This window comes from Stegostoma tigrinum, chromosome 11 (genome assembly GCF_030684315.1).
Source record: "Stegostoma tigrinum isolate sSteTig4 chromosome 11, sSteTig4.hap1, whole genome shotgun sequence".
In the NCBI taxonomy this organism is placed as follows: Eukaryota; Metazoa; Chordata; class Chondrichthyes; order Orectolobiformes; family Stegostomatidae; genus Stegostoma; species Stegostoma tigrinum.
This window is the reverse complement of record NC_081364.1, coordinates 27,888,031-27,905,249: the sequence shown is the minus strand read 5'-3', so window position 1 is coordinate 27,905,249 and position 17,219 is coordinate 27,888,031. Positions and strand designations below refer to the sequence as shown.

Here is a 17,219-nt window from a genome sequence, read left to right as displayed (position 1 = left end):
TGTAATGCAGTTAAAGTGGTTGTGTCAGCTGCATTTCATCTATTTATGTTTCTCTTAGGACTGCAAAACAAACAACAGAACAAAATTAATAGGAAGGATTTGGAGGGAAATGGGCCAAATGCTGAAAGTGGGGCTAAGTTAATTTAGGATATCTGCTCGGCATGGACGAGTTGGACCAAAGGGTCCATTTCCATGCTGTACATCTCTATGACTTTAAAATGGTTAATGTAAGTAGGGTAAATTTTGAAACTACTGTATAGTTATTCAGATTTGGAGGAAATTTATGAATTAAGCATCTTTAATTGTCTAAGCAGAATCTTTTATCAACACCTCAATTGTTGCAGAAGCATTTAGATGAATTTTCTGTTTATAATTATTGCAAAATAAAGACCCAAACCCTAAGCAAATAAACAGAAATGGTAAAGCTGTGTTATATTTTATCTGTTTGCAGTAGGCAGTGAGATTAGAAACAATTAACACACTGCCTCTGAGGAAATTTCCTCTAACTTTCTAGTTTCTCTCAATGGAATTGTGCATTCCTCACCTCACAGGTGCCCATGTCACTTGCGCTATTCAAACACGTCAGCCCTAGCTGTGCCCTGACTGGGATGGTATTGGGATAGCTGGATAAGCAATTGAAATTTTTACCTATCCAGCTACTGGCTTTTGCCAGGTAGGTAGGTTTAAAATGAACCCCTATGTGCCCAGCACAGAAGATTGTACATTCATGTTAGGATGAATACTGAGTGCACTTGAAATGCTGCTTATTGAGGAATGCCAACCTTTTAGATGAGGAATTAGATTTCAATCTTTCTGTTCTTCTGGTACCATAGAGTGTTGAAGATCGCATGGTATTGTTGATCTGTGACCACCCTATGTTGGCGAACATATATTAATTGATCAGTAATGTGAGAGTGAAATTAACATCAACTGATTATCTTATTGCCTTCCATGTTATGCAACTTGAAGTACAGTACAGCATTATTCTAAATGGATCAGAAAGGGAAACTCAAATAAAGGTTACATAATAATTGCTTTCCCTCAAGCTATGTTGAAATAGTCACTTGGTGGTATAGAACTTAAGTATTTCTGGAAAAAAAAGGCATACTGCCAAAGCTTTATGACTTGCATTCATCAGGATGAAATTGCAAAAATACCAAATCTCAAAAGGAGTGACAAATTACATTGTTTAAGAAATAGGGGCTGATAGGGTGACAATTGGACTCTGATTAGTAGAAGCACTGCCATGGTACATGTATTGTGGAACAGCTAACTGCAAAGCTTTTGTTTATTTTCAAACTGAAGAAGTCCGGACTAATTGATCAAGCCATTACTGTTGGGATCGCTAGGGCATAGCTGTGCACCAAGCTTTCATTTAGTTGAAAAAAGGCACAATGCATAGATTTGTTCCTTTTTGTTTGCAAAGTAATAAGATTTATGAGTGAATACAGATAGACTCTAGCATGCCTAAGTGAGATTCGCTGCAAGCCCAACTAATAATCTATCTGTCAGAACTCAATTGGCACCCATTCAACTCTGTGTTCTCATGCAGTATAATTTTTTGTTCCCTTTGGGATTTTGTACTTCAGTGATTCTGTCTTAACGAGTACAACTAGAAAAGTTTTGGAAGCATTTAAAACAGTTTTCAGAGATGCCCTGTCCACCACAGGCAGGACAGTTGCAGCTTAGCCAATTACTATGCTCTCAACCTTCAGTAAAAGCAATGGACAGGTTGTTGACAAACTGTCAAGTGGCATGTACAGAACAAAGATATGGCCACCAGTGCTAAATTGTGGCCCTGCCAAGGCTGCCTACCACCGGATCTTATTATAGTCTTGGTGCAATTATTGACAGTAGAGCTGAATTCCTGAGATAAGGTGAGAGCAACCGTCCTTAACATCAAAGCATCATTTGACACAATGTGACCTCAAGGAGCCCTAATCAAATTGAAATATCTTAGAAATTGGGGAAAACTCTACTAGCTGGAGCCATAGCTACCTCAAAGGAAGATGGTTATGGATGTAGGAGATTATTAGTTTCATTCCCAGAATGCCAATGCAGGGGTCCCTAGTAAAGTTGACTATCTTTAGCTGCTTCATCAATGACTTTCTGTCCGGTATAACATCAGATTTCTAACGTCTTTCTCCAATATATTGAAGATATCATTGGAGGTGCTTCCTACTCTAGTCCAGAATTGGAAAAGTTCATCAATTTCGCTTCCAATTTCTACCCTGTCCTCACTTTCTATCTCTGACTCCTCCCTTTCCTTCAGCGACATCTCTGTTTTCATTTCCGAGGATAGACTGGCCACTAATATCCACTTTAAACCCACTGACTCCCACAACTACCTGGACTGTATATCCTTGCACCCTGCTTCCTGTAGAGACTCCATTCCATTCTCCCAGTTCTTCTATCTCTGTTGCATACATTCAGATGAGGCCAACTTCAACACGGCAGCCTCAAAAATGCCTACCTTCTTTCTCAACCAAGGATTCCCCAGCACCGTCAACAGGAGCCGTCGGCTGGACCTGACCTGTTTCCCCCACTTCTGCCCTCACCCCCTCTCTTCTCTCCCACAACATCAGTAGGATTCTTCTTATCCTTACCTACCATCCCACCAGCATCCACATCCAGAAGATCGTCAGATGCCATTTCCGCCACTTACAGTGAGATTCCACCACTAGACACACATTCCCCTCCTTCCCATGTCTGCCAAGACTGCTTCCTCCAGGTCACCATGGTCCAGTCTTCCTTCACCCCCAACACACTCCCACAGCCCCATGGCACCTTCCCCTGCAACCGGTGAAGGTGTAACACCTGCCCATTTACCTCCTCCCTCCCCAGTATCTAAGGGCCCAAACATATGTACCAGGTGAAGCAACACTTCACCTGCACTTCCCAGAATTTAGTCTACTGCATTCACTGCTCTTAATGTGGTCTATTCTACATTGAGGAAACAAAGCGTAGACTAGGTAACTGCTGCACAGAACTTCTATGTTCAACTCACAAAAACGACCCTGAACTTCCAGTTGTCTGCCACTTTAGCACATCACCCTGTTCTCTGGCCAACATCTCTGTCTCCGCCTTTCTGCGGTATTCCAGCAAAGCTCAGCACTAGCTGGAAGAATAACACCTCATTGTCCACTTGGGGATCCTTCAGCTCCCCCCAGCTTTAATATTGAGTTCAGTAAGTTTAGGCCCTACGCTCTCCCGTGTTCTAGCCCCTTAGTCCACAACACCAGGCTTTGTTGTGACACAGTCTGCCACTATACTCAACTGTTAGTCACTAACAGTCCGCATCGACAGTATTCACTCTCCCAGCTGGATTGTTGTCACCTCATCTATCCAACAGCTGTTCTCTCTCTTTGGGCTCTATCCCCACCCATCGTTTACTTCCTACCCTGTCCCTTTCCTTATCTTCTGCATATAAACTGATGTTTTCTTAGCTACCATCAGTTCTGAGAAAGGGTCACTGGACCCGAAACGTTACCTCTGATTTTTTTCATCACAGGTGCTGCCAGACATGCTGAACCTTTCCAGCAACTTTTGTTTTTGTTCCTGATTTACAGCATCTGCAGTTCTTTTGGTTTTTATCAGAAGTGAGGATCTTAGCTGATAATTGCACAGTGTTCAATTCCACCTGTAACTCTTCAGATAATGGAGCATAGGGGACACAATGACCAATTATTATTAATGCTGGACTGTTAATCCAGAGACACAAGTAATATTCTAGGGCCCTGTGTTTGAATCCTGCCATGGCAATCTGTTGAATTTTAAGTCAAGAAGACAAAAAATCTGGAATTAAGGGTCTAATGATAACAATGAAACCGTGATGATTGTTGGAAAAACCCATTTGGTTGACTCATTCCTTTTAGGGAAGGAAACTGCTGTCCTTGCCAGGTCTGGCCTACACGTGGTTCCAGACCCATAGCAATGTAGTAGATTCTTAACTGCCTTCTGGGCAGTTAAGAATGGGCAATAAATGCCTGGCCAGTGACACCCACATCCTGTGTCTGAATAACAGCAAAGTCTGTGCTGCATGCAACAGGATCTAGACAATGTTCATGTTGATAAATGACAAGTAATAATCATTCCAAACATACCAAACAATGTTCATCTCTACAAAGAGAGAATCTAACCACATTGCCTTGACTTGCAACAGAATTATCATATTTGAAACCTCTAATATCAATGTTATGAGCTTTACCATTGATCAGAGTGCAACTTTGTGATACAGTGGCTAAAAAAACTGTTCAGTGGGTGCAATGATCCGCAATGAGTAAATCACCTACTTAACTTGCTAAAGTCTATACATCATCTTTAAGGCACAAGTCAGGAGTCAGATGCTTGACTGAATGCATGCACCTCCACCAACATTAAGAAGCTTGATTATACAGGACAAAGTAACCCACTTGATTTGGACTTCATCCACCACCTTTAATATTCACTCCTTCCATCATCAGTGCACAGGAGCAGCATAATGTACTACCTTCAAGATGTAATTCAATAACTCACTAAAACTCCTGCAATGTGAGCAGAAGTTAATTGGGACCACCCTCCACAACCCCTGCAGGTTCTCCAAGACACACACAACCTTGATTTGAAATGGCATCGCTGCCACCGGTTCAAAATTCTGAAATTCCCTGCCCAACAGGAGAACTGGTGCCAAATGAATTTCTGCAGTTAATGAAGACAGTTTACTAATACCTCCTCAGAGAAACAGGCAATGGTCAATAAATACAGGTCTGGCCAGCAATGTTAACGTTGCACACACAAGTTTTGAAAGAATGAGGTTTATTAATTTTTAATTTCTGCTGCTAAGCATGTGCAGATTTCTGAAGAGTTAGGCATGCTATTGCAGGTTCTGATAGTGAGCATGGAGTGAATGGAGAGTATATTTGTTTCTTATAAACATATGAAACTGTACTTTCAAGTGGCCACAATTACTATCATGCATTCAACCACCTAAATGCAGGCTGTAATGTGCTGTATTACAATCTCTGTATTCTTCTTGATAAGCAACAGTATTTTTTGCAGTTCTTGTTCTTGTGGGATGCTCCAGTGCTTTCTATTCCAGCTTTTCTTTCTTCTCTTCCTGCCTCTGGTCTCAGGGTATTGACTTACAAATACTTTCCTAGTTTGGTCGCAGCTCTTAATCCTCAAGCTCTCCCAAAACACTTACAGGTCTCAATCTCTCTCTCATGGTGTCATTAATTTGCAAGTTCAGTTGTGAGCTGCCTTTGCATTCTGGCATTGAGAGTCAGCGAGGGGCTGTGCAGGTAACTATGACTGTATTTTTCCATTTGGTATGACAAGGGTTGTATGAAATAGAATGCCAGTTTTTTTTTAACATGAGCACATGGGCTGAAGCTGGCCTCTGACATACGGTACATATGGTTCTAAAGCAGTAACTACATATTGAACATTTTTGTAATGGGTGAGACAGAATGATGCAATCCTACTATTACTTGAAAAACTAGAAAGAGGCCGAAAAGGAAGCAGACATGCTAGTTAATTAAAATTCTCAGTGGTGACCATGTCTAAAATATTGAATAGACATTTCTTGTTGCCATATTATCAAAAGTAATTTTTGCCAACAAAAAATAATAATTTCAGTGAAAATTTCTGACAGTTGAAGTTTAACATTTTGACTAAGATTATAGTCACCATGTTAAGACAGTGACTATGAAGCCTTTATAGAGCTCTGCAAATGTTAGAGCACAGAAGGATCCATTGTCCGTATTTTGATCACTGTGACCACTTTACGTATTAAAAACACTTTACCGAAGCACTCTTGTCGATAAGATGGACAAAGGGACAAAGAATTTGGTTTGTGGTTCAACCCAATTTTATTTTTAAAAAATTCCTTATTGAAAACACCATGTGAGCATTTCTCAAATTCACACAATATTTATTCACAATATATCTCTACATGTCTGAGAAACATATTCTCCCTATGATCCATGCGTCGGAGCCATTTGAATCTCCTCCTTCTCCGATGTAAGGATGGCTGTCTTCCACAAAGGTAGATGATGCAGGTCAAGGTGGATCTTCACCTGGGTCTTTCATGTGTTGCTGCATGGGTTTTTGCCATGAGCCTTACTGGAAGTGTTTGCTGAGAATCTTCATCGAGTAAGTTTCTTTAGATATATAAAGGGCAAAGGAGAGGCAAAAGTGAGCATTGGATCGCTGGAAAATGATGCTGGAGAGATAGTAGTGGGAAATGAGGAAATGGCTGAAGAACTGAATAATTACTTTGTGTCAGTCTTCACAGTGGAAGGTGCGAGTAATATCCCAAAAATGCGAGAGAGTCAGGTGGCAGAGTAGAGTATGGTGGCCATCACCAAGGAGAAAGTGCTATAAAAACTCAATAGGCTGAAGATGGATAAATAACCAGGACCAGATGGTCTACACACCAGAGTTTTTAAGGAGTTAGCTGAAGACATAGTGGAGGCGTTAGTGGTGATCTTTCAGGAATCACTAAAGTCAGGGAGGGTCGCAGAGGACTGGAAAATTGCTAACCAGATGCCCCTGTTTAAAAAGGGAGTAAGGCAAAAGACTGAAAATTAAAGACCGATTATAGCCTAACGCAGCCATGGCTAAGATTTTAGAGTCCATTGTGAAGGATGATATTTTTGAATACTTGGAAGTGCGCGGTAAAATAGGGCAAATTCAGTACTGCTTCATCCGGGGGATGTCATGCCCGACAAATCTGTTAGAATTCTTTGAGGAAATAACAAGCAGCTTAGACCAAGGAGAGCCAATAGATGTTATCCAACTGGACTTAAAGAAGGCCTTTGACAAGATGCCACACAGTTAGTTGCTGAGTAAGATAAGGGGCCCATGATGTTGGAGGTAAGGTGCTAGCATGGATAGAAGATTGGCAGAAAGCGGAATGTGGGATTAAAATGGTCTTTCTCAGGATGGCAGCCAGTGACTAGTGGTATTCCAGAAGTGTCAGTGTTGGGCCACAACTTTTCACTTTATACAGTAATGATCTAGATGAAGGAACTGAGGGCATTCTGGCTAGGTTTTCAGATGATACAAAGATAGTTTTGAGGATGTGGGGAAGCTGTAGAAGAAATTGGACAGGTTTGGAGAGAGGGCAAAGAAGTGGCAGATGGAGCGCAATGTGGGAAAGTGTGAGGTCATGCACTTGGGTAAGAAGAATAGATGTATGGACTGTTTTCTAAATGGAGAGAAAATTCAGAAGTCTGAAGTGCAAAGAGATTTAGGAGTTCTAATCCAGGATTTTCTCAAGGTAAACTTGCAGGTTGAGTCAGTAGTTAGGAAGGTAAATGCAACTTTGGCATTTATTTTGAGAGGACTTGAATATAAAAGCATAAATGTACTTCTGAGGCTCTATAAGGCACTGGTCAGACCACATTTGGAGTATTGAGCACAGTTTTGGGCCATATATTTCGGGAAAGATGTACTGGCCCTGGATCAGGTTCACAAGAATAGTCCCAGGAATGAAAAGCTTAATATCCGAGGAAGGTTTGGGGACTCTGGGTCTATATTTGATGTAGTTTAAAAGGATGAGGGGGGATTTAATTGAAACTTACAAAATATTGAACGGCCTGGACAGAGTGGATGTTGGGAAGATATTTCCATTGGTAGGAGAGACTAGGGCCTGGGGGCACAGCCTTAGAGGAAAGGGAAGACGTAAGGAGAAACTTCTTCATTCCGAGAGTGGTGAATCTATGGAATTCATTGCCACAGAAGGCTGTGGAGGCCAGGCCACTGAGTATATTTAAGACACTGATAGATAGGTTCTTGATTGTCGAGAGAACCAGGGATTGCAGGGACAAAGCGTAGAATATGATCAAGAAACTTATCAGCCATGATTGAATGGTGGAGCAGACTTAATGGGCTGAATGGCTTAACTTCTGCTTATATGTATTATGGTCTTATGGGTGACTGTTAGGTGTGTATTTTTATCCCACCTACACTGGACCCTCAGGCATTCTCTGCCATCTTTGGCCCATGAGATCCTGAGCAGAGTTCCAATGTTTTGCTGGGGTCTTGGCAGCACCCATCACTGTTGCCATGATAGAGAGGTGTAAAGTGCACATTCTCTGGCACTGAGATAACAAGGTGTACAGTTGGATGAACACAGCAGGCCAAGCAGCATCATAGGAGAAGGAAAGCTTTCCTGCTTCTATGATGCTACTTGGCCTACTGTGTTCGTCCAGCTCTGCATCTTGTTATCTCAGATTCTCCAGCATCTGCAGTTCCTACTATCTCATTCTCAAGCACTGACTGGAATGCAAGATGCTAGGAAGTCTGATCAGTACTCCTCCAATATGAGAACTTGGCCTGGTTGTAGCTGGTTCCCCCGACCTTTGTAACCTCTTTGTCCTTGGTTTCCATTGTTCTCAGTAGCTGATAGCTGCACATTTAGTTTGGCCAATTTTCTGTCGGGCCCAATTTCTCTTGCTGTGGGTCAGTTTAGAATGTCCAATTTTGGGCCCGTGGTCACTTGAGCATAGTCCTCTCTATTCGTCTCTTGAAGCATCCCGCAAAAATGGGATTATGGCCTCAGATCATGCTCTAATGCATGCACATATTAGGTCTCAGATGGATAGTTTAACTCCCTGAACATCTGGTGTCCCCATTTATATGTAGGCAACATTACCTCATAGACTATCTTCCTGACGTACATCAATAAGCTTAACAGTAAAGTGTACAAATAACTTAATAAATAAACTGAGAATTAGCCACTATTTATACACTGTCTTGCCGCCAAACCCATTTGGCAATTCACAGTACTTGAAAGAAGAAAATTCATACATGCAACAATTTACATAATCCTTTCATGGTGTAGACCAGGTTAATTAAATTTTTGGCCTCTGCTGCAGGAACCAATGAATCCATAGTTAGTTCTATGTGAGTTCCTTCTTGCAGCAGGTAAATTTAATTGTGAGGACAGTGAGCTAGATCAAAGTAAACAGATTGAACGACAAATATATTTACCCATGGATGTATCTGCACGTTTGAGCCCCAGTCCCAGAAGTCATCCCACCAACTAGTCACTTTGATTTCTCTGATACTGTTTTGAATCTGCTCGGCCTGTTGAATAACAGCAGCAAAAACTTTATATACATTTGCCAATTGTGTTTGGACTTCCTGTAATTTTTTTTTGACAGGCGTTCATGCCAGCGTCAACCTTCTCCCAATAATCCTGTAAAGTTTGTATGAGTTCATCACTGACATTGACAAATATCTCACCCCCTCCGATGGATGGACTTATGTGAGTTGATTAGGCCTACATTGGCTGGTATGTGTGACCTAATACAACAGGTTGTGTTTTGGATGTTATATGTGATGGTCCCATTCTGGCAGTGTTTTAGGGAAATTGTGTTGCAGTATTTGCTCTTCCGTCTGTATGCAACTCTGGTGATGTCTGTATTCTGACTCCAAACTCTCTACAGTACAATCGAGAACAGTGTTTGCCCAAAAACCACACAAGGCATACTTATTTGAATATATGGGACAGGGGCACACAATTGTTTGTTTTGTTTGCTGACATTTATCCAGAGTATTCCCTCTTTCTCAATAGTGCTGTTGGAATCTAACCATACTCCCTCTCAGATATTGCTGGCATTTTCCACCTAAAAGACTTGTAAACCAAATTGATTTGGTGTTATGATTGGGGTCCCTAGTACCATTTGACAGGCCCAATTTCTCTGGCTGTGGGTCAGTTTAGAATGTCCAGTATTGGGCTCGTGGTCACTTCAGCTTAGTCCCTTCTATTAATCTCTTGCTTTTCTTGGGATCTCCTCACAATTGTCACTAAACCAGACCTTGATCACTTGCTGGAATTGATAATTTGAAAATTGGGGTGTCTGTTCCTGTGGAACAAGTGCTCTATGTGCTCATCAATGAGTGATCCATCAGGAAAAGGCATCTGGGTTGGTATATAAATAGGAAAGGTTTAGAATGATATGGGCCAAATGCTAGCAGATGGGTCTAGATTAATTTAGGATATCTGGTCGGCATGGAGGAGTTGGACCAAAGGACGTGTTTCCAAGCTGTACATCTTTATTAATCTATGACCTGTCCTTGCTCAGCCTGCTTGAGGTTGTCCCTCAATTGTTTTAACATCCATTGGACATAGATGCTGCATCACATTCTATTTTCCTACCTACTGTCATCATCTGTCTTCCCCCGGATGATTTTGTTTATGGTCCTGGCATGCCCTTGTAGCACCATTACCAGGTGTTGGTCTGCCTGATTTTCATTTATTATACCCTGGCCATGGTGTCGACTGTCCAACTGTTTAACTTGCTGTGTTAAAATTCTGACCTTATTTAGATTAGCCAAATTAAACGTGTTAACTATGGACACTTCTGCTTTGTAAGCTGTTGCCAAATGTTGCAACAGATCTCTTTTACTACACCTTGCTGGCCTGCGTCCAGTCTCCCCTCTGACAATGGCAGTTTTCCCATCTAATAGCCGATGGGTCAAATGCAAGTGTAATTTCTGAAGTTGGGAAAGGGCTCACTTTGCATCTGGGTTCCAGATATATGTACCACCAGTGCCAATTTGTTGTGCATGTTGTTGTACAGGGTTTTGACTTCCTGTTTTAAATATACTACATTTTGTGATCCTGGGATAGTCCTTGAACAAACATGCAGAGGTATGTTTCTGGCTGGTTTCAGCCCATTTCAAATTTTGTGCAGGATATAGCTCCCACCAAGACTTTCCCAGGATATTGTTTCCCAATTTCTAACCCTTTCTCTGGTAGCTAAATATCCTTTATCTGTACATCCATTTGTGGAAAAACCCCACCAATTGCTGTAGTATTTGTGCTCAGATAGCAATAATCTGAGCTCCCATTTGTCTTCCTTTACACAACCTGCTGGTTGTTAGGTCCAGATGTCACAAATTTGTTGGGATGGACTCTCAAAACATCATTCACACAGTCGCTGGCCAGGTAAACAACATATAGCCAGGATATACCTGTACTTGCCCTGTTAGCGTTTCTGATAATCGCATCCTGGCAATCCAGCTGATGATGTGGTTCTTCATACTATATATCGTTATCCTGGGGAAGTTCTCCCAAAATTTGATTTTATTGAAATCTCCTATTTCCTCTTTTGTTAGTCAATTGCGTATGTGTCAGTGCTCAACTCGGGCATGTCATTGGTTAATCCAGAATGGGGGAGTTGGGGGATCAGGAGCGGCTTGGTGCATTGGCACTGTGAGACGTGCGGATGATTAATATTTAGGTGACAAGATTTAAAACGGCCTTTGATTTGAATAAGATGAAGATGAGATAATGAAAAATAGCCAAAGGATGAAGATAGCCCAAAAGACAAAACTGATGATGATGGCTATCTACCATCCTGTATGGTGCTCTGTGTGTGTGCAGCATGCTTCCTTGGGTGGACTGTGTCTAACCATCCTTTCTGTTTGAGCTACTGTACACCAAGGTATGTCTCTTCTGGCCAGAATTGGGGGGACCAGCTGTGTTCACTTCCTGAGGTTGAGGCCTCAGGAGGGACAGTGTCTAGGATCATGGTCTGGATTGGTAACTGGGGCTGGTATTGGATTGGGATTGGGAATTTGGATTGGGTCTGCATCCATGACTGGCCTGTGGCCTGGATCAGGACTTGAGTGAGAATCCACTTTACCCGGTTCCCCTAGAAACACGTGGAGTTGAGGGTTGTTGCTTTGGGCTCTGTAGGCCTTCAGCTGATTAATTTGGTATCACCCAGCTTTTCCTGTATCTTTCAAAATTCTGTACACAGATGGGCTCGCCTTGTCCACCACCAAGTGGGAATCTGATTGTCTGGGAGACAGGAATGTTCTGGCTGGAAAATGTGTAACATCACCCACTGCCCTACTTTGTAACTACCCGATTCACCTTCCCATCATTGCTTTGTGTGTAGTCTGTACATTTTCCAATAGAATTTTTACCATTTTTGTGTGGCAGAGGATTTCAACCTCGGGCTCTGTCGAGTCCAGTCCTATTAAAGGTTTGAAACTTCTCATGGGGCATTTATTCATTAGAAGACAGGGGTGTATCCAGTTGAACTGGAGGCTGAGTTCCTTACGATCATGCGGTCAAAGGGTAGAACTAGGTTTCTGGTTGTTTTACTGGATGGCTTTTTGCAACATCCCTTTGAGGGCGTGATTCATCCTGTTGACAGTCCTACTGGATTGAGGATAGTAGGTGATGTGGAATCTTTGGCTGACTCCAAATATATTACCTGTATGAACTCTGTCCATAAGTGTCTGGCAAATGCGGTTAAGTGTTCTCCCTTTTACTGCCTACTCTTACTTAGTCCCTCCATGTGGTTTCCCCTATTGTATCTGACAGTGGCTAGGATTGCTGCTTTCATGACCTGCAGCTTCCCTTCTGAAGACAGGGTAGGCAGAGTGGATCGTGGGACTGAGGAACATGAACATTAATTTTACCTCCTTGACATCATTGAGCCATGGCAGCCCTTTGTTGGTGGGTGTTGTCAAAAAATATATAAGTGTTAGCACTGGGCTCAAACGTGGGGAACAGTTTTTGGAACTTCACCAATTGTGCTATCATAACTAGTGTTATGTAAGTGAATGGATTATTGTTCTAGCCATCCTAATGGATTTTGATCAGTGGGTTCGTTGGGACAGGATAAGATCTGGGGGGTGCTGAAGGACCTACTCCCTTTAGAAATGCAGGTGGAGGGTGGGTTCCACAGCTTCACTGCTCTTGGTGTTTCTACAGGCTTGTTCTTCCATTTCCTCCCAGTCTTTCCCATACTCGCTGACTCCATCTGATTATATTGTGCAAAATGTGCAAGTCATTCCCTTTTGCATATAAAATTGGGACTTTATTTTTTCAATCTTGTACTAGCATTTCAAATGGTTCTCAATGCAATCTCTGTTTACCTTGTCTGCCTGGTGCGGTACTCTGAGTGTAATCTGTAAATTTTTGTATTTCTTGTTCAGCACATCCACAGTTTTTTAGGCTGTGTCCTGACCACTGACCATGGTTGTGCCTCCTAGTATGCCCTATTGCACTGAGTCTGAACTGTCCTTAACGTACCACATTTTCCTGGCTGCTCTGCTCCTGCTATGTTGCTTTGACTCTTACTTTCTCCAGTTCCTGCTTCATCTCCTGCAACTCCTCGCTTAGCTTCACCTGCCATTCTCTATCTCTCGGTTGCTCCATGCAGCTGGCTATTGCTACAGCTTTGCTGAGGTTTAAAGTGCAGTTCCCTTCAGGTTTCTCTGTCTCTCAGTCTCTCTTTTTCAATCTCTGGCTTCAAGACAACTCTGACCTTGTATTTGACTTAGAGTCATAGAGTCATAGAGCACGGAACAGCCCCTTTGGTGCAAACGGTCCATGCTGACCATAATCCCAAACTAAACTTGTCCCACCTGCCTGCTCCTGGACCGTATCCCTCCAAATCTTTCCTATTCATGCACTTATTTAAGTGCCTTTTAGCATTGTCACTGTGCCTGCATCCACCACTTCCTAAGGAAGTTCATTCCACATTAGAACCACCCTCTGTGTAAAACATTTGCCCCTTATGTCTTTTCTAAGCCACTCTCCTTGAAAATATGCCTCCATGTCTTGAAATCCCCCATTCTAGGGAAAATATACATCCCATTAACCCTACCTGTAACCCCTCATAATTTTAGAAATCTCTACAAGATCATCTGTCAAGCTCCTACGCTCCAGGGTAAAAGTACCAGCCTATCCAGCCTTTCTTTGTAGCCTTCCATACCCAGTAGCATCCTGGTAAGTCTTTTCTGAACCATCTCTAGCTTAATAATATCCTTCCTATAACAGGATGCCCACAAAGTACTTTGGAAGAGGCCTTACTAATGCCCTGTAAAACTTCAACATGACTTCCCAACTCCTACACTCAAAGGACTGAGCAATGAAGACAAGCGTGCTAAATGCCTTTTTAACCATCCTGTCTATGTGTGATGCAAACCTCAAATAACTATGTCCCTGAATCCCAAGGTCCCTCTGTTCTATAGTGCAATCTCTAGTACAAGTACATATTTTATGGCCCAGTCACTGGTCAGATACATTCATGCTCTTTAACCTGCTTGATTCTTCACTGTCATGTGGGGCAGCTGTCCTGGTAATCAGGCTCAGGGTGGATATCTAAGAATTCAAGGTTGGTGGGTTGTACAAACATTCCTAATTGAAACCTTTCAGTTCCTCAACTATGCTGTTATCAATCACAGTTGGAGTAGATTGGAACCACAGCAGGGGAAAAGATGATCTTTTGATTCTGTCACTGTTTATGGTTTAGTCATTTTTGCTCAGCATGCACATAAAATAGGACTTTACATAGTTTGACACAGTATCAAGTCACCTAATAATGTTTTGCTGTTTAGGCTTTATGTGTGAATGCAGGTGTTATCTCTTCCTCAGTAAACTATAGGGCTGGATTTCAGAGGGCAGAACAGACCATCTGTAAAACCTGCCCTGTGGCACAAACCCACTGGAGCAACATAAAGAGGCTGAGGGTCAGACTTCTGCTTCTTAGTAACAGGAAGTCCCACGCCTGAGGGCTGCTGGCCAATCAGATTCTAACAGTCCAAGAATTGTCAGTATTGGATACTGCTGGGATCGCAAGTATCTTCAAGAAGAAGTGTGATGCCGACCAGAGTGAGGTAAATCCCTGGTATTCAGGGTGAAAAGATCGGACCATCATGGTGGAGGGGTGGGAATGCTTATTCTGGGTAGGTGGGGAGAAATAAGGGGAGTGTGTGTCCCTGATGCACAGAAGGCATCTCTGATTGACATACATTGCTCTTCCTTCCTGCCTTAAAAGAAAAACGACTTCAAATAGTTACTGGATTTCTTGGCCTGACTTCCACTGTCCAGCATTTTTTGACAGTGGAGGCAGGAATGTATCATAGAGTCCCTACAGTGTGGAAGCAGGCCATTTGGCTCATCAAGTCCACACTGCTCCTCTAAAGAGCATCACACCTAGACCCCTACCCTATGCCTGTGACGCTGCAATTTTCTCATGGTTAATCCACCTAGCCTATATGTCCCTGGACATTATGGGCAATTTAGCATGGCCAATCCACCTAATCTGCGCATTTTTGGAGTGTGGGAGGAAACCAGAGCACCTGAAGGAAACCCGTGCAGAGAATGTGCAAACTTGCACAGGCTATTGGGGTGGAATTGAACCCAGGTCCCTGGCATTCTGAGGCAGCTGTGCTAACCACTAAGCCACCATGCTGCCCTGATTTTTAATTGCCCTTTACTTGGGGCATTAAGGGCCTCGGTACAGGTCAACAATGGGTGAGAGGGAAGGGGGGCTGCCCACCTGAGATAATTTATGTTCCTCACCAAAATTGCATCTGGCAAGAATCCAGCCTGTTGAATTTACTGACTGAATGCGTGGCCTAGGATAGATTGCTGGTTTGATTACTGAACAAGGCTGAGAGCTGATAATTTTATTTAGAGCAGCAACCTTTTGAGTTGAAACTGCCTTTGCACTTTTGGATTAATGAGAAGGAGATGGAGAGGGTTTCTACTACTGGCCAGTACTGGCATTATTCATATGTAAACATTGGTTGAAGGCAGAATTGAATTGGTTGTGATGCCCAGTTAATGTGTGACTGGTCTGCTAATATTCATTGTCAATGTGCCGACATGAATACTGGTTTACTGGATGATGCTTTGGAGGTTGAAGTAACATTTTAGTGGAACTGAGGAAGGTAAACATTAAAAGACTCGTAAAACAAAGAAAAAAGTACAGTTGCCGAATTTTACTACTATGGTATTTTTATTGCAGAGTGCACTGTGGCTTCAGTGGGAAATGAAAAATTAGAGAAAGAAAATAAATCAGAATCAGTTTGTTGGATTTGAGATGATATTGCTGTCTGCCTCTTAATAGTAGCAGCAACTCCAGGCATTCTAGCCCTCCTGAATATTTGGGTTTGTAACTTCCCTCTGCTTGTTCAAGCCAAATCAAAACTCATATATTTTGAACTAAAATCTTTGTCCTCATTATTTTGGATTATTTCTAAGGTTGTATCAGCTATTCTATCTATTTGGAAAACCTTTAATTCTGTTTCTTTCCATAATTCACAAAGAAGCTTGTTCAAACCGGTTAGAGCATGGATTGCATTTCATTGTTTAATATTAAAATAGGGACCTATCAGCCACAAGAGATTGTTATTTCTTTTCTATTTCTAATACTTCATGTATTTTACTAAGTGGAAGATTGATAGATGTAAATAATTACACCCTTTAAGAAAGGCAGAAATAAATTGACTGAAATTCAAATGGGTCCTATTAAGTTTGGGTGATCCATCCCTTCAGGTTTTTGCTCGGGACAAAAGTCTGCAATATACATCTACCACCTCATGGGACTGGATTTAACTTTGCAGAGATCCATATGTGTCATGATCTATCCAGCTCTTTCAATTGTGGTGAACCTTTATTGTTATCATTGTTGTTAATCTGCATGATTTAAAATTGTCTCTTTGTATAGGTTAGATAGAACCAAACACTGCAAAAGCCAAGTCATTCATAAATAATTGTTTCAAAATAAATGCAGCTTTTCATAAATGTAACATGCTTTATATTTGGAATGATTACAGCTGTGTTGGCGTTGAAGAGGATGAAGCACCAGATATTGATATCTATCACTGTCCAAACTGTGAAAAGACTCACGGCCAGTCTACGAGTAAGTTGTGCAACTGGATTTTGTTAGAAAATATAAGTATGATCAACATATTCTCTTACATTTGTGTAACAAGCCATATCGCCTTTCAATCAATGTTTGCTGCAACGCTATGTAAAAAAATTTGGAACATTTCCCCAGCTTGATAGGTAGGCTTTGAAAAGTTAACTTTAAAAGTAATTTGACTATTTTGTCTCAGAGTTTTTGTATGATTCTGGAGTCATGATTTTGAATCAAAAGGTATCAGTCATTTTGGAGTAATTTGTTCCTTTGATATGAAACTACATATGTTTAAGCGAAATTTTTAAGGAAAGGATGATTGCACTGTTACCACTTAACTTTATGAATTCCAATTTCATTGCCTTTGATCCTCCATTAAAATAGAAACAGTGCTGCCATTCACACACTAATATCTTTCTCCTTTTTTTCTTTGGTACCCATAATTTTATAAAAGTAATCACCATTTCCGATCCCTATCACAAGCCCTGGTACAGGTATCACCTCTATTTCTAGAAAATGGAGGGGTAAAACTTTAGCATGGTGCATAACTAGCCTGTA

General features: G+C 41.7%; 1 protein-coding gene across 1 annotated transcript in view; it reads left to right on the top strand.

Moving 5' to 3' along the window:
* The window catches only part of phf2 (PHD finger protein 2), a 160,859-nt gene that overhangs the window by 40,119 nt on the left and 103,521 nt on the right, over window positions 1-17,219 (top strand). The window contains exon 2 of the mRNA XM_048547918.2: window positions 16,579-16,664. Within this exon, the coding sequence (XP_048403875.1) occupies window positions 16,579-16,664 (86 nt within the window). The remainder of the gene's footprint in view (window positions 1-16,578; window positions 16,665-17,219) is intronic.